The sequence below is a fragment of the Mauremys mutica genome, chromosome 2, assembly GCF_020497125.1.
Source record: "Mauremys mutica isolate MM-2020 ecotype Southern chromosome 2, ASM2049712v1, whole genome shotgun sequence".
Lineage (NCBI taxonomy): Eukaryota > Metazoa > Chordata > Testudines > Geoemydidae > Mauremys > Mauremys mutica.
The window spans coordinates 143,744,633-143,762,535 of record NC_059073.1 but is presented as its reverse complement, the minus strand read 5'-3'; the positions used below and the strand labels follow the sequence as shown (position 1 = coordinate 143,762,535).

The following is a 17,903-nucleotide window of genomic DNA, read 5'->3' as shown; positions in this document are numbered from 1 at the left end:
AAAAGCTGAGGCACGGAGAGGGGAATGTGTCTTGTCCAAAAATCACCCATCAGGCCAGTGGTAGAGATGGGACTAGAACCAAGGGCTCCTGTGTCCCACCCCAGAGCTCCAGCCAATAGGCTACACTGCTCCATAACAAGAAATTGCTAATAGGCTTGACTGTTAGACACAATGAGTACCTATCACTTCCATTGTAGTCAACAAGAGCTACAGGTGATCAACCCTTTTGAAAAAAAAATCACATCACCGGTCTACACAGCTTTTGTCCTGGAATAGCTGTGTTGGTTGCGGGTTGTGTGTTTCTACCCAAGCAGTTTTAGCAGTACAACCCCTTTGCACCAGTATAAAAGTGCCTTAATAGCAGGCTAGATTATTCCCCTTCCTGTACAAGAATAAGTGATGCCAATATAAACACCTGTATGCTGGTAGAGCCACATCCACACTAAGTGCAAGTCCACACTTAAAACACAGCAGCACTGATGCAGCTGGAGTACTTCAGAGAAGACACTTAACTCCCATCCCTGAGAGGCAGGAGCTGTATCTATGGGAGCTCTCCCGTTGACATGGGGGTTAAGGTCGATATAACTACATCGCTCAGGGATGTGGATTTTTTCACACCCCTGAGCAACACAGGTATTCCGACACAGATCTGTAGTGTCAATCTAAGGGACTTAACTGTACCAGTATAGTTTACTGCTTTAACTATAGCAGTATAGTTAAAATGTACAGCCTGTGTATTCAGACACGCTCTCAGGTCTTATTCTCTCTTACCCTTCAAGGGTGGCACTTTGGCCCCGAATGAACATTAATTATGTCTTGTTGAACTTGGCAATTTAAATGGCCAGCCCTTTTCAGTTTCCTTCCAGGCCAAACGAGGCTATGCCCAGCAAAGCTCAACACTGCAGACTTAAAGGCAGTCACACGTCAGATGACACGGCTCCCAAGAAGGGTACAAGATCACGCTCCTCATTTTACTAAGTCCCGTCAGAGGCTGCATGCTGGGGTTGATGTCAGGAATGGTGGATCCTATCCCTTGCTCTGCCCATGGCATGCTGGCTGACCAAGGGCATTGCTCACACCAGCTGGGTCTCTGGTTCCCCATCGGTAAAACAGTCAAGAATAATGCACACAATGTATTATTCAGCCATTATGTGTCTCTGTGGTGTGCTCGCTGGTAAATAAATGAGACAACTGGAACGCAAGCTGTGTGGAAACCACTTTGTGTCTATAGTTTATAGCTGTTCAACTAAAGGGGATGTGCAAGAAAAGAAAGTTGGATCTGGGCCTTTTGGGGCTTGGCTAGGATGCATATACGGCTGAATAATGCTCATTCTGGGAGATTTTAAACTTTTTTTTTTGCCGCTTTATTTTCTGCCTTAGATATATCCGGAATATCATGTCTTCACTTGCCTCCTCTTGTTGGAGAACTTTTTGTATTACTCAAAGAAACTGGCAGTTTTCTTAGCCTTAAATGATGGGGAAGGGCCCTTCACTCTAAAAACCCTTCTCTAAAGCACTGTTAATAAAAGTGCTGACCACTCTGACCAGGACCACTACCGTTTTCAGATAATCAGGTTTCACTTCATTGCTATTGCTGATGTCAAACTTATTGTATTACCCAATAGCACCAGAGGCCCCAGCCAAGATTGGGGCCCCATTGTGCTGGGCGCCATATAGACATGTAGCAAGAGACTGTCCTTGACGCAAAGAACTTACGATTTAAAACAAGACAAAATGTGGGAGGTGAAACTGAGGCACAGAGGGACAACGATGTGCACAGCCGTAGTGGAGTGAGAAATAGAACTGGCAAGCGAAGAATGTTCATTAGTGTATTAGGTAGATACGTGAGAGGGAGAACTAGTGGAGGATTTGGGAATAGGACCCAGGTCTCTTAACTCCCCATCTAGTGCTCCAGCCACTAGACAGCACTGCCTCCCTAAAGCCTCTTCCAGGACTGGGAGGCCCCTGGCTTTCTAGTGTTAAGAAAGCATTGACTGAAACAGGGTGTGTGTGTGTGTGAGAAATCACATTTGTGCATCATACAGAATCAAAACCAGGGCAAACACCCTACTTCTTGTCTTGGTTTCCTTCAGAAACATTAAAGTGGCTTATAGAGGATTAAGCAATCCTTGAATGAGGTGGTAGATGAGTGCGTATGTAGTTTCTCTTCATACAGCTTGAAATATAGAAACTTCAGCACCAGAGCTTAATGGTCCGTGGTATGTCGGGAGGGTCCCACTGTCTCAAACCCTCCCCTACCCGCATTGTGGCTCCAATACAACTAAATGAGTCTGCACCGAAGGGCCTGTATGCTCACAGGGGGGTCTCAGACACCATCACGTCAGCAAGACGCCATGTAGGCAGAAGGGGATCCTTTGAAGGCTGGGCCTTAATTAAGGTTCTGTCCATGTGCGTCTCTTTGCGAGATGAGATTAAGACGTTCTGAAATTATTTGAAAAGAACCACACAAGCCCAACCAGATAAAGTTGTGCCTTGGGGAAGAGTTTTTATTTGTAGGAATAATCATCGTGCCATGGGGAAGCTGGAAGTACAATACCACACTAAGAAAAATGGTATGAAAAGTACAAAAATAAGGAATCCTATGTACGGCAGTGAATTACTAAAAATAAATACTGTAAACACAAAAATAACAGAACAGCTGAAATCTATAGTCAATCATTGCGCTAATAGCTGAACGATCTTTGGCTTTAAATCAAATCTCCTCCGGCCTCCTAAGGAGCCCATTCTGAAGACCTCATTAAGATGCACTTTTCTTTGTTTCAGGCCAATAAAGAGAGTCCAGACTGTCTCTAGGACTAGCTCACATTTTATCGTAAGTCTGTGAAATAACCTCTCTATCTGAAAAATACTATGAATCTTGCAACACAGGGCCACCTCCAGAAGGTAACACTCCATCTTTAATGACGGCTTTAAAGCAATAAGGAATAATAATTCTTATCTCTTTCATAGCAGTCTCCTTCCATAGATCTCAAAGTGCTTTGCACTAGGATATGCATTATTATCCCCATTTTACAGATGGGGAAACTGAGGCACAGATTTTTTTTTTAATGCCCTAATTTTTAGTGGGACTGAACATCCACAAAGCCAGCTGAGTTCAGTTGGGGTTGTGGAGATATTCAATATATCTGAGAAAAGGTTATGCAGAGAATCAGTGGCAGAATTGGGACTACAACCCAGGTTTTCTGAGTCCTATGATCCACTGGACTATGTTGCCTCTGAAATATTCTACTGCAATTTAGAGACTTATTAGATCATATGTATTGCTTAAAGGCAGATTTCACTATAATTTGCACCTGGCCTAGCTCATTCTGCTCGGAGATCTGCATGTTAAGGTTCTTCCTACCATGCACAATATTTTACAGTTTGTCAAATAAAAAATCCCATCCAAGGTAACAGCCAAGTGAATAATTTGTAAGGTAGAAAGAATGATTCTCTCTTACACCTGGCAACTAACATCAGGGAGAAAAATAGGTGCCGGCTTGCTAAAAGATGAATCCCTGCCTTTCTGGAGAAGAAATAAACCTTACATCAAAGAGAACAAAGAAAATGCATCTGAATGGGAACAAAAAATAAGCCATTCTGAAAAGTGTTGCAAAATTTTCTTAGTGGAGGAAAGACAGACCAGTGTTGAGAATCAATGCCTGTCTACATGATCTGATCTTCCTTTCTCATTTTGACACACATTAATTTAACATCCCATTGTAATTTCTGGTTTAGAAGTTACAATCCCACTTTGTTATGTCTCAGTTCCATTTCACATTGGCCAGTTTCTGAACCAAGAACAACGTCCTCCTGAAAAAGCTGCATTCACAACCTGCCATCAGCTATAAAATTCTTGATATAGTTCTCCTAGCTCCTAAGCTGGAAGGAATGGTAAGACAGCAGCAGCTTTCTATGTGTACTAATGCTTTCTCTTTCGATACAGAAAAGTGCACAAACTGTACTCTTAAAGTGAACAGAGGAAACATTCTGCATAGACACAACTGAGCCATATGCTGAAGACGTATTTTCAGTTACATGGTCTGGAGATGATCTGTATGTTTCAAGTATAATTTTTGTTTCAGGTGAACTGGGAACACATTGGATTCTGGTTTGCATTTGAGTCAAAGTGGGCATGAAAAGAGGGCAGGAGCCTCTGCTGCAGCTTAAGTCAAGTGTACTCAATGCATCCCTAAGAAGCTGTACAAGGAGGTACAAGAGGCAGTGTTTTTAAGAGAGATGGGCCCTGAACTATCCAACCCAGATTGAAATTTTGGTGAAGCTCGGAGACAGCCTTCGCAATTAGCCCATTGCTCTGTAACTGGGCAAACCCAAAACTCAGATGGGAATTCCCTCCGAACTTTGAGAAAGTTTGGATCTGGTTCCCACAAGTTGGTAGCATAGAAATTTTGAAACAATACATCCCACATGGAAATGCTTTCCTTTCGCACTCAAGAGCGCCCACCTCTTTGCAGATCTCATTTGAGCCTAAGCTGGGGAGAAATTCCAGGAGCCACATAACTACACACTTGTCAGGACAAGAAAGCTTGAAGATAGTTGTGAGCTCCTGTTAACTTATCCTGCCGCCATTAAGCCTGTTCCATTTGCAAGAGAGCAAATGTGCCGAGAAGCCTTCCACTCCCAAAGTCAATGAGAATTAAAGAGTGCTCAGCTATCCCGGATCTGACCCTCATTCAGAGAGCCTAATGTAGCTTTCCTTGCTCACCCAATTAAGTGCCATTGACCCCAATGGGACTACTCACCAAGGCCCAGATCCAGCAGAACACTGGCACCTACTGAGCTTGAAGTGCATGAGTAGTCCCACTGACATCATGAGATTGCTCCCAGGCACCTACTTCAGGGCCGAGCTCTGCAAAGCACTTAATCTAATGCCCATTAAAAAAAAGAAATCAGTGAAAGGACTCCCATTCGCTTCAGTGGGCATTGGGATGGGCCCATAAGCAAGGGTGAAGGACTATGGCCAGGGACTGGTTCCATCTAGAAACCCCTTATTCATGCAAGTCAATCCACTCACGTCAATGCAACTCTTCAGGTGAGAATTAAACCATTTGCACAGTCGGAACCCACTATACTGCAAGGAAAGGGAGAAGCCAACATTGCCAAGCCCCGGAATCAGCAGAGCACTTAAACATACACTTAAGTTTAAGCGTATGCTTATAACCCCTTAAGTCACATGCCCAAGTGCTTTGCTGAACCAGACCCCGAATCAGCTACGAAAAGGGACTGCCCTGGCACCCACTATGTCATTGATTGCAAAGAAAGCATCTGTGGTAAAAGTGAACTCATTCACTACTGGTGAAATATAGTGCATTTCAAAAAGAGGTACACTGCTGGATAATCCCTTGTCTTCAAGTTTATAAATATACTCCCCAACTGTAACCTTCTTCACTGTACAGTAGATATAATCAAAGCAAAAAATGCCTTGATCAGTAGGCAAATACTAGTAATCCCAGTAAAAGAATCACACACAACTGCTTGGTATTGGATTAGATGGTTTTCTGTTATTTTTTTAAAAAAAAGATAATTTATTTAAATTCATCTAAAGTTTCTAAACTGGATGATTCTCTTACATTATTTCTGTACACATCATTTTTTATTTTTCCATTTATTTTATATAGTAATCTTGTGGCTTATAAAAAAATATAAGCATTTAAAATGCCAAGAGACACGTGTGGCGTGCTTTAAAATGGCGCTATTGGAATTGACAGCCACATAGAGATTCTTTTGGTAAAGGCGTTACCCCAAGCAGTATAAAAATATACAAAAAAACCCCACCCACACACAAAAATTCTATATCCCTCGAAACTGATGGCCAGGTTGAGGTTTTTATGTGTACATCACCAGACGTGTGTTAAATATTTACAAAAAAGTTTATGCGATTCATCACACACCCCTGCATAATTTTGTGTGTGAATTTGCTGGTTTTGGAAACAACAAATTGCAGAATTTAATTCGTCTGCACAATTATTAACTCTTTACCATAAAAAGCAAAGTGGTGAGGAGAGTTCTGCTGCACAGAGCAAACCTGCTGTTAGCTTTGGGGTTGCCAATTTGGAAAACCAGAAGGATTTTGACATTTGGGGGGGGGGGGAGGGGGGTCACAAAATTACGCTTATTTCTTTGCCACTGAGCTCCTGCACCCACACACGTGTTTAACTATAAGCAGGTGAGTGCTGCCATCAACAGCAGTGGGTTACTCTCGTGCTTCAAGCAAAACACGGTGCCTGTTTGCAGGACTGGGACCGAATCTCATGAGAAATTCGGGCCTGAACCCCAACTCCTGTTGAAGTCAACAGTAAAACTCCAGTTGCTTTCAATGGGAGCTGGCGGTGGTGGTGAAGAATAACGTATATTTGCAGAATAAAATGTTTAACCCTTTAGATTAGAAACAGCTAGAGCCTAATCCTGGTTTATTCCAGTGAGTAAACCAAGGACCTACTCCTGCACTGCTAAAGTCAATGGGGATTTTGTCACTGACTTCAGTGTAAGCAGAATTAGGACCGTGCCTCAATGGGGGCCTGCTCCCATGAGCAATGATTACTTGTGAGTCAGAACGAGCAGGATCAGACTCTGAACTAACCAATTCATTTGTTCCCTGGCTGCCGCTATTTCTTTTAGTGCACTGAATACATGGCCTTCATACTTCCATTTCCCCTGATGATACAAGACCTGAAATGACTGCACCCCTTCCATACATCTATCCTCAGAAATTTCAGTCCTTCTAGCCTGCTCCCAGACAGTTATTTTAAATAATAAAAGAGCATTCTGCACTAGTCTCTCAAACCACATTAAAACTAGTCAATAACAATCCCCCATTCATGACTATATACATAAAAGACGTAAGATCTCTCGAAACATAAATACAGTGCATAAATCCAGATGTGACCTATGGGGTTTTTACAAATAAAGATACATAGCTAGTTCACAGACAAAAATAAAACCAAACTCACCACATCAATTGAGGGCACAGTGTTGAAACGGTTGTGGAAGAGAAACCATTCATTTCAGCGATGGTTTTTTCTATGCACGCATGCGCCAGTAGGGGTCGCCATTGGCTACACATGTCAAGTACTACATTTAATGAATAGAGGAGAAGCTGGGAAATGGGACTACACCCTGAGTCCCCAAGTATTTCCAGGCACATGCTCTGCTGGTCGAATTAAAGAAGCACCTTTAACTCGATCCAGCAGGTACTTTAATATTACTCACCACTCCATACGGACACTTTGTATCCTTCGGCGCAGATTCAAATGCATTGGTTTAAATGCTGCGCCCTGTGCTTTTAAGAGCGTTACCATGACTTTCATGGAAATAACACAGCCTTGATCAGGGTAAAAGACTAGTGGAGGTCTTTAACCCAATCTTAAAAGAGGTTTTGCTTTCTAGTGTGCTTATGTTAAGACTTGGACATCTACAAATAGGTACTGTTTACTATCGAAGTGACAATGCAGTGTCTTAATTGCTCTGGCATTATCCTTCTACTGCTACAGAACAAACGCCATTGTGGTTGGGGAGGGAGATTTAGTATTTTAAATAGGCTGTGGTGAAACAAAAAGGGCTTTGACTGAAAACGTAGCTACACTCCCTGAGGACACTTTTAGCTTTACTCGATAGGTAGTTTGATGGCATGCAATAGAACTCCTAAGAAAATAACTTCGAACACACGGCATCTCAGGTCTCAGTATCTTGATAGAACAAGTAAAGCTAAAAATCTGCATGTTGAGGAGCAGGAGAAGGTGTGTGTGTTGGAGGGTGGGAAAGGGTCCGCTGGTTTTGCTCTGTTAAATCCAAGCCTTCCGAACGACCCCTCTTATCGCTGCCCGGCCTCCCGGATCCGGCACGCCACCGCCGTAATGAGCGCCGCCCCTTTGCCGCTGCCATCTTCTGACTGGAGGAAAGTCACTTCGCACTTCGGGGTCAGCTGCTTCACTGTTTCGTGCATGATGGAGGAGAAGCTGCAGCGGGTGGAGGACAGGAGTGAGTATATCTATGATGCTCCTCGTCTCGACCCTAGATTTTGGCCTCAGTTCATTTTAATCTCCGCTAAGAGGATGGTCAGAAGGACAAAGCTTTCCCCCAGAACTCCCACAATGACCATCTGGATGAATCAGCTGTGGGGAATGAACCTGAGACCTCTGGATCTAACCGCATGGTCTCTACTGTGTAAACTAAAGGAGTAAGGTACCCATAAACCTCTCTATGTGGGCCAGCCAATAGATGGAAACAGAGACCCACTCTGTATTGAGGTGGGTTACATTAGGCACCATCTAATAGTACAAACTTGGACCTGAGCAGTCAGGCTGTGGACTAGGGAGATCCTCTGGGATGCAGTGAGGAACAACACTTCCCAGTCCTGCAGAAAGCTATTCCATGCCACCAGAACAGCCTCAGGGCTATAGCAGTTGGTACCTGCTCTTTGTGAACGAGAACAATCTAGCGGGTCCAGATAGCAGCAGCTCCACTGGCCTCCATGCTCCTTCTACCACTTCCCCTGGGTTGGTAGCTGAGGAGGCCAGGTTTAGCTCAGTGAGTCTCCAGCATGATGGACCCAACGGGGTAAAGCTCCTTGCGTCCCTGACTTTCGAAAAGTTGAACTTTCCAAAATGGCATCCTCAAAGCTCATCTAGCCCATAATGCACTGCACTGACTGCACAAGCCATCCCAGGGCAGAAGGAAGAATGCTTCCTGAGCCCTGCACTGACCCAATTAGCAATGAAAATGTAGACACAGCAACACAGCTATTCACAAACGAATGTCAGTGATAGAAATCCAAGACCAGCTGGATACAGTCTTTAAAGCATGTCTCATGGTCTCAAAAGTAGGTCTCCCAGCCCTTTGCTAAAGTGACCAAGACAAGGGTGCTTCTACCCCTTCCATGCAGAACATATTCCATCATCTAATGGATCACCCCAACCCACCCCAGGTTTGGCCTATTAATTTCATCCCACTGTTTTAGGACTGGTTGAGAAATGGTTGCATAGTTTGGGCAAAAGATTTAGAAACAAAAATCTCAATTTTGCATGGATTTTTTAAATTTTTTCATCTCAATAATTTGTTTCAATACAAATTTTTCCCTTTCATTCCTCTCCTTTTTCACCCCTTGGGAAAGAGAAAGGGTGAAAAACCAATACCCCAAAAGTGAACATTTTTTCATTTCAACGTGAAGCAAATGTTTGGTTTCCAGGGAGGGGAAATACCGAACAATATGAATATTTTTGGCTTATCCAAAAAAAGGTGGATGAAAAGTTTTCAACCAGCCCTGGTTCTTATATCTGCCATTGTAGCCTGCTTGTGACAGTCATATCTGGCTGCCAACGTCCCCTTGGAACAACCTCTGACCTACGGAGACTCTCACCCAGGGTAACTTACTGAGGATGCAGTTTGTAGAGTGTCCCATCCACACCAACTGTGACCTTAAGGAAGTCCAGCTTGCGGTTCTCCCGGATTTTATCCACCACCGCTGCCATACCAGCGCCACAGAGCTGAGCAGCACGCCTGGCTACCACGGTGCACACCTCCTTCACAATGATACTGTCATCACATGTGCTCTCCAGGCCCAGGTGCTGGAGGATGGAGCGGACCTGGAGCAGGGCTAGGCAATCGCTGGAGGAAGGCAGACAGGGCAGGACAGAGGCATTAGAGACCAAAAGAAAGCCTGCTGTCAACATCAGAATGCAGGAACAGTCTGAACTCTGATGCCCTTGGACGTATAGTTCTAATCTAAAGAATGACGTCAGTTCATTCCTTTTCGTGCAGCATCACCTGTAATAACAGCTTCTGCGGGCCAGGTTCTGCCTTCAGTGCAGCCCCACCACTTGCACTGGGCGTAAGTGATCAGAACTTGGCAAAGAATCCTGTTGATGATGCACAAGGAAGAAGAGATTTTCCAACTCACTCTCCTGCAGCTGAGCTGTCTCCACGGGGCTAAGAGAGTGATAAGCAACAAGGTCTAGATTTTTAAAGCCTTATGCTTAACCATCTGTCCCACCTTGTATTTAGCTTGGACACTCTGGTTACCACCTCCAGATGTGAGGAAGAGCTCCGTGAAGCTCAAAAGCTTGTCCCTTCCGCCCATTCAAGTTGGTCCAATAAAAGATAGGACCTTACCTGCCTTGTCTCATTTAGATTTTGAAAAAGTATTTAGGAGATGCTCCACTCAGTGCTGCAACACCTAAGTGACTTAGGAGCCAGGCTCATTTTCAAGAGCACCTAAGTCTTAAAGTGCCTTTCAAACTTATGCATCTGATGAAGTGGGTATTCACCCACGAAAGCTTATGCTCCAATACGTCTGTTAGTCTATAAGGTGCCACAGGACTCTTTGTCGCTTTTTACAGATCCAGACTAACATGGCTACCCCTCTGATACTTTAAAACTTAATACTTGTATTTGTCACTCAGATCAGCAGAACTGACTGAATATCCAGGAGGCAGATCTGTTGGGTAGTAAAGGGGCAGCATTTCATGTATACTGGGAGTTCCAAAGAGGTCTAAGGAAATTAGACGCCCCACTCCCACTGAATTTTAATGAGATCTGGGTACTTAAATCCCTTTGGCACCTTTGAAAATCCCAGTTTTCCCACTCAGCAGATCTCACTAGCGTGAACTAAGTTTACATCATAATCAGAGTGGTGATTTCATCATAAAGCCCCCGATGATGAGTGCAGAAGTAGCTCCTCCAGTTAACAATAGCTTGTTAATATCTAGTGAAGCGGGAATAGAGAGCACTCTGCACTCACAGCTTTGTTTCATCCTCCGCCACCCAAAAAACCCACGCCATTGACAGTGTCACAGCACTAGCCCTGGGATTCTATCTAGTTATCTACATGTACACCTAAGAATTTGGAAGGATTCTGGATCTAATGTGACTTGGATGAAATTCCACTGACTTCCTTAGAACTAAATTACTAGATTACTCCTGGTTGCTGCTTGCGCTGCAGATGTTTGGAATCTCTAATGGAGTTTTACCGTGTGAGTCAATCAGGAATCAGAGCCTCTTCCTACCCCTCCCCACCTCCCCCTGTGCTTTAATGAAGGACATTATTTTTTAAACGGCAGCAATTAAAGATCAACACCGCAGCCGAGCAGGGAGTGCAAGGCAACCACACAACAAACTTGAGCGTGCGTGCACAAGAAGGGAAATTATTTCAGGAAGGAAATATTGGGTCAGTGATATTACAAAAAATAGAGATGAAGAGTCACTGCTGTACGGGGGACTGGTTTTAATGCAGCATGAAAACCCTCGGCATGACATTGCTCTGCAAGAAGCAGACCCCGCAAGGGACCGAGTGGGGGTAAGTGGAGGCTAGAATCCAGCAAGCTGCTGAATGCTGAAAACCACAACTGGGCAAAATGTTTGGTCTGTCACTGGGGTGGGGGTGGGGGCAAAAATAATACAGATTTGGCAAGATCCAAACATTTCGCCAATCATTTCAATAAAAAAAAAAAAATCTGAAAAATATCAGTGTTTTGTTTCAAAGTGTCCTTTAATATTTATTAAAAACTCAAAACCGTTATAAAAAGGCTTTGAAATCCAAACAAAATGTTCAGTTTCAGGTCAAATGAAACTTTGGTCAATGAATCCCATAGCAAATTTTTTTTCCCCAATTTTTCCATTTGCTAGCTGTACTCAAGACCTTGCTAAATTTCACTGGATATACTTTCCCCAACTCGATTACATCCCATCTGTATGCAAGGGGCAAGCGTCTTCGTTCATCCACCTTCCCAACCCCTCCCTTCTGCGTCTGGAATCTCACCTCTCAATTTGAGACAAGAACTTCGTCTCGAATATCCCTCTGGTCTTCAGCCTTTCAGAGATCCTTCCCCGGAACAGCAGCCCCCGCTTGGTGAAGTCAATCAGGATGTTTCGGACAATCTCGCCCAGGTACATCCCGCTGATCATTTTCTCAAACCTGGAGTTGAAAAGGCACAGCTGAGCGTGGGGTAGGAAGGACAGAGTAGGGGATAAGGCAAAGGACTGGGACTCTGGAGATCTTGGTTCCATGCTCAGCTCTGCCACAGATTCCCTGAGTAATCTCAGGCAAGTCACTGAATCTCCCCCCCAGTGCCTCAGCTCCCCACCTGTACAATGAAGATAACAATCCTTTCCTATCTGGGAGGACCAAACCCATTTACGATTGTGAAGCACTCGCCTGCCCTTCGTTGCTGTAGTAGCTAAGTACAAAGACAGCTTCAAATGGGGTGATTTGGAAGTGTCATCACATGGGCTGGACTCTGGCATCTGCATCATCTGATGTGCGCTTAGAGGTTGCTTAGTGGGAGGAGCCCTGCTCAGCATTAAGAACATGAAATGCTCAGCTGCAGTGGGGTGAGAACCACCTGGCTCTAGGATGGGGTTTGTAGAAGAATTCCAGGCTGCCCTTTAAATACTTTGCGCCTCTCATGGCACTTTCTTTCCAAGGATCGCAAAACAATGGGCTGGATTTTCCTGCCACTTAACAAGGGTGCAAATCAGTGTAAACGCCACAAACTTCAGTAGAGTTATTCCTGATTCACACCTGGGGGCGAGTGAGAGGCATATCCAGCCCAGTGAGTGAAACCTGACACCATCCCTGTCAAGTTGTAGCATGATCCCCCCACGCTGCTGGTGGAAAACAGAGGCACAGAGAGATGAAAAAGAAACATGATGCTCATGGGGCTTGGTCCGACCCCCTGATGTCAGTGAGAACATGGTCAGGCCCTTAGGAAAGGGTCAGCTAGTTTAGTGCTAAGTCTCCAAATTTCCATCCCAAGTTCTAGCCTTGGTTTATTTCAAATTCTGCCCGAGGTGATGGTCGGAAAAATGGGGAGGAATCTTCATGATGCTCAGGTACCATGTAATGAAACTAATGGGACAAATCCTAGCCCCTGGCCTGTAGCCCAGGATGTGCTAGGCCAGGGGATCTCAAACTGGGGGTCGGGACCCCTCAGGGGGTCACGAGGTTATTACATGGGGGGTTGTGAGCTGTCAGCCTCCACCCCAAACCCTGCTTTGCCTCCAGCATTTATAATGGTGTTAAATATACAAAAAAAGTGCTTTTAATTTATAAGGGGAGGGGGGGTTGCACTCAGAGGCTTGCTATGTGAAAAGGGTCACCAGTACAGAAGTTTGAGAACCACGGTGCTAGAGAGATCCCTTAATGCCATGTGTTCTCCAAGAGAGCGTGGAAAGCATGGCCATCTTCAAAGCCATGCGCACACACCTTTGTTTCCCAGCATTGAGAGAAAGTTCGTCCACCGCCATATCAAATTCTGTCCGGAAGTCATCCAAGCAGCCGTTGTCCCCGAATGCCCCCCACTCCATGTTAATGCACATTCTGCCCTCTTCACCCTCCACCAGCTCCACATTCCTCATCTCCTCCATGTAGCAGGCGTTGCTGCCCGTGCCTGTGGCAGAAGAGCACAGAAAGGTCTAAAGGTTCATGAAATGTCTCTTGCTTTGAGGGGAATACAAGGGAAAGCAAAAAACAGTTGGAAGATAAGAGCTGTACTACTACTGGTAGTTAATAGAGACTCTTTCAGCTCAAGCAGGGGAGAGACCTATCCCAGATGCTGTCAATGCCTGGTGTAGCATACAGCCATGATGTCTATAGTGTGCAGTCACCCATCTAGTACTAGATATGATCTGTTGCTATGATCTTACCTGCTAAATGCTGGGGCAGGGGTGAGGAACCTTTTTTCTATGATGGGCCATTGACCCACAGAAAAAAAAAATATATCAATCGCTGGCCACACACAAGTATCATAGGATCATAGAATATCAGGGTTGGAAGGGACCTCAGGAGGTCATCTAGTCCAACCCCCTGCTCAAAAGGATCACAAAACAATGGGCTGGATTTTCCTGCCACTTAACAAGGGTGCAAATCAGTGTAAACGCCTCAGACTTCAGCAGATTATTCCTTGATTTGCACCTGGGGGTGAGTGAGAGGAGTATCAGGCCCAGTAAGTTAAACCTGACACCATCCCTGTCAAGTGGTAGCATGATCCCACCAAGTAAAAAGCAACTTAAATTTAGTGTGGTTTTTTTTAGACACAGAAATATAAAACGTTCAACTCACCTGCCTGCGGGGGGGCGCGGAGGCTCAGGGCGTCCCCCCGCAGTGGGGCGAGCCGGCGCTCGCAGTACCAGCCCTGCAGGGAGGCACTAAGACTTGCCACAGGCTGGATGACATTAAGCAGCGGGCTGGATGCAGCCCACGGGCTGTAGGTTTCCCACCCCTGTGCTAAAGCTTGCTAAAAGTCACTTTGGCAGAATCTAAATTTTCCATGGGACCATGTCATTTTCAACAACAAAATTTTGCCAAGGAGAAAATGGACACGATTTCCATTTTGACATTTTTGGAACAGAACATTTTGGTTTTTCTTTTCTAAACTGATTTTATATCGTCCAAAAATTGAAAAAAAAAGTTGAAATTGAAAGAAAAAGCCATTTAAATTGACCCCAAAGCAATTTTTCTCCAAAATTTTTGTTCCGTGGAAATTTTGAAATTCAATGTTTTGTTTCAATTCAGAACAAAAACAAATTTTGAAATCGCAGAAGATTCCAGTTCATGCTCTGCTGAAGGCCAAATATTCTGCTGACAATTCCACTGAAATCAATGGAGCTAACCCGGTAGATCATTGCCCGGTATGAGCTCAGATGTGTTAAATTAAGAAGTTTCTTTGTTAGAAAGCGGGCAATAGGGTTTAGGGGTTTTACCATTACTCTGTGCAACCCTGTCAATGCAAATTTCACAGTCTTATGTGATACCTGTGTCTACTATCTCTGCAGCATGGCCTACACAATGGCCTTTCTCTTGAGCTTAAACAGCTTGGGAAAAAGCAATGAGCGTTCCGTGAGCCTCTCAGGAATGAAGCAAGACGATCACCCTGATGGCTTAGGCCAGTCAAAACACGCCACCCATGAAACCTAAAGTATTCACCAGGAGGAATTCTTTATCATTACCAGCATCCTTTATAGTCTTTCACCATGGAAGGTAATAAAGTCACATCTGCTTGTACCACATCTGAATTTGGTCCCAAATACTCAAGGAAATGAAGCTGGTTGGGGGTGAGGAAGGCAAAAGATTTCCACTGACTTTGCCATTTTTCACTGAAATTTCAAATATTTTAACATTTTTCCAACCATTGGTGGAAAATTCTGATCTGTACTAGATCTCCCGGGAATAGCTAAAAGATACAGGACATGAGAGGAGTACAGAACAGGAACTGGGTACGGGGGGAGAGATTGGTTTGTTATGTAAAGCTTCAGTTCTTACCAACGATGAGCCCGACTTCACAATAAGGATCTTCATAACCACAGGTCATCATGGTGCCTACTGTGTCATTCACCACTGCTACCACATCCAGATCAAACTCCTGAGGAAGAAAGGGCTACCATGCATTATTCTGGAAGAACCAGCACCTTTTACGCTCCCTTTCACTATTGCATTCAGAGCAACACGCTCGTGAATGTAGGTTTAATACAGCTCCCTATTACTGGAATCAAAGCAACTAAGGGCATGTCTACACTGCAGTTAGACACATGTGGCTGAGCCATGCCAGATGACTTGAGCTCAGGCTAAGGGGCTGTTTAACTGTGGTGCAGATGTTTGGGCTAGGGCTGGAGCCTGGACTATGGGACCTCCGACTTTGCAGGTTGGGAAGGTCCCAGAGCTTGGGCTCCAGTCTGATTCGGAATGTCTCGCTGCTATTTTTATCCTCGTGACACAGGATGTGGATTCAGACTCGCAGACGTGTCTCCTCCCCCCAGTGTAGACTTACCTTAGATGGCGATTTCTAGTACTTAGGACTGTTCATCTACAGAGCCAAGTGCTTTAGGAAACTGGGCCTCATCCAAAATACCCCAACAAGGTAAAACTGCCTGTAACTTGGCTCATTTACACTGGCAGGTTGAAGAGCCGGGATGACCTTGCTACGGTTAGAACCTGCAGCTGCAAGAATTTCCCCTAATGCCCTTTTTCGGAGCATGTTATGTGTCCCCAAATTCACAGCAGCACAGCACACCTAAATCTGCTACCACTGCCAGCTAGGGGACTTAGTCCAATCGCTCAAGCTGTAGAGACCCTTGCTCTTAGCTCTGAAGGTCCCGTGTGGAGTAAGATATGGCAGTCATATAGCCATTTTCTGACCTTATGCTCAGCCAAGTAAATTTCCTTTCTAGCTGCAGTGATAATTCCAGACGGATCTGGATTATCTGAGTGACTAGCCGCAAATTCTCCCTTTCATTCGCGCACTGATCGCTCATATCAGAGGTCCCATGGACATTCACCTCTCTCCTGTGAATAGCTTCTTTCAGTAGGTTCACCACATCTTCTCCTTCACAGCCAGTAGCTTTGAATCCTTTAGTCCATTTCAGGAGTATCCCCTTAAAAAGAGAACAAAAGATACAATAAACCAGAGAGGGAAGAGAGTGCAGAATAGTTAGCAGCAAGCAAAGACTTTCGACTGGTCTACACTGGGGGGGAGGGTGGGGGGGGGGAATGTTTCGAACTAAGATACACAACTCAGCGTAGCTGAAGTCGAAGTATCTTAGTTCAACTTACCTGGCCGTCCTCATGGCGGCGAGTCAACTGCGCTTACTCCTCCTGCCGAGGTGGAGTATGGGCGTCGATTAGAGGATCAATTTATCGTGTCCAGACGAGACGCGATAAATCGATCCCCGATACATCAAACACTACCCGCCAATCTGGCGGGTAGTACAGATGTACTCTTACAGTCACTTAAGATCTGCTCCGGTAACAGTGCTCTTTATAGCTACATCAGTTCACGTATACGGCTAAAGGGGACTGTGGTCAAGATTTAAGATGGACTCGTAATTTTAGGTGCCCAACTGGTGGTAACTTAAAGGCTCTGATTGAGAGTAGGCCTATTAGCCAAGACGGTCAGGGATGCAAGCTCATGCTCGGGGTGAACCTAAACCTCTGACTGCTAGAGGCCAGGAAGGGAAGACGGGGTAGATCACCTCAACTGTCCTGTTCTGTACAACCCCTCTCCCTCCTAAAGGTCTGTTACTGGCCACTGTCGGGCTAGATGGACCATTGTTCTGACCCAGTATGGCCGTTGTTATCAGAGAAGGCTCAAGAATTCCTTAAAATCAGGCCCCTTTAAGGCATCAGGTTGGGTGCAATGTTAAAAGTCTTGGCCAGCCTATTCAGAACCTATTTAAGGGAGAGCTTTAAATCATCTTTTGATCTAGGAGGACACCAGCTGACCTGAATGGTACTTGTTTTCCAACAGCTACTACTACACACAGAGGGCGGAGCCTAGATACTGTTTTCGTCAATATCAACTAGTGCTGTGTCCTCTTCTTTGTCGCAGTGATGCAGGTTATTAACACAGGAGGAGTTTTTTTTAAGGCATCAATGGATGCCTACCTCCCATTCCTGCCTGGGGAAAAGCTTCCCCATAATGTTCCCATCAGTCCTGGCAGATGTTCACTGAAATATCTGCATTAAACAGCTCCGCATCATGACATCTTAAACTAATTCTAATTCTTTTTTTACATACCAAGCTCTTCACACATGGCATTGCAATAGGCTTTACAGGGAGAATTAAGATGCTAGAAAGAAAAGGAAGGTTTAAGGTGAGGTTTAAAAAGGAAAGGACTCTGGACGTAGGAGGGCAGGGGGGAAGGGAAAGTTCTTGGTAGGGAAAGGGTTAAAAATGAACTAAAGCGACAAAGTGGACGGTCAGAAGGGGAAGTGTTAATAAGAACAAAAATGAGGGATTGCAAGTCTTGAATCTGGGCCCCCAGAGATTCCTCAAACTGCAGCCACCACTCGGCAGCCTGCTAGCATCAGCGGGGAGCATGAGCTGGTGGACCCTACCTCACCAGAGGCACCACCTACGCAATTCCTGATTGGAGGAGACATCTAGTCCCGCTGA

The 17,903-nt window shown here is 44.9% G+C and overlaps 1 protein-coding gene across 5 annotated transcripts in view; it reads right to left on the bottom strand.

The window, feature by feature from the left end:
• Positions 1-2,489: 2,489 nt before the first annotated feature.
• The window catches only part of LOC123364156 (hexokinase-2), a 132,389-nt gene continuing 116,975 nt past the window's right edge, over positions 2,490-17,903 (bottom strand). For all 5 annotated transcript variants that reach the window (XM_045006014.1, XM_045006013.1, XM_045006016.1 and 2 more), the window contains 6 exons: positions 16,288-16,383; positions 15,275-15,374; positions 13,220-13,403; positions 11,774-11,929; positions 9,391-9,624; positions 2,490-7,976 (listed from right to left, as the gene is read on the bottom strand). In XM_045006014.1, the coding sequence (XP_044861949.1) occupies positions 7,832-7,976; positions 9,391-9,624; positions 11,774-11,929; positions 13,220-13,403; positions 15,275-15,374; positions 16,288-16,383 (915 nt within the window). In that variant the 3' untranslated portion in view covers positions 2,490-7,831. The remainder of the gene's footprint in view (positions 7,977-9,390; positions 9,625-11,773; positions 11,930-13,219; positions 13,404-15,274; positions 15,375-16,287; positions 16,384-17,903) is intronic.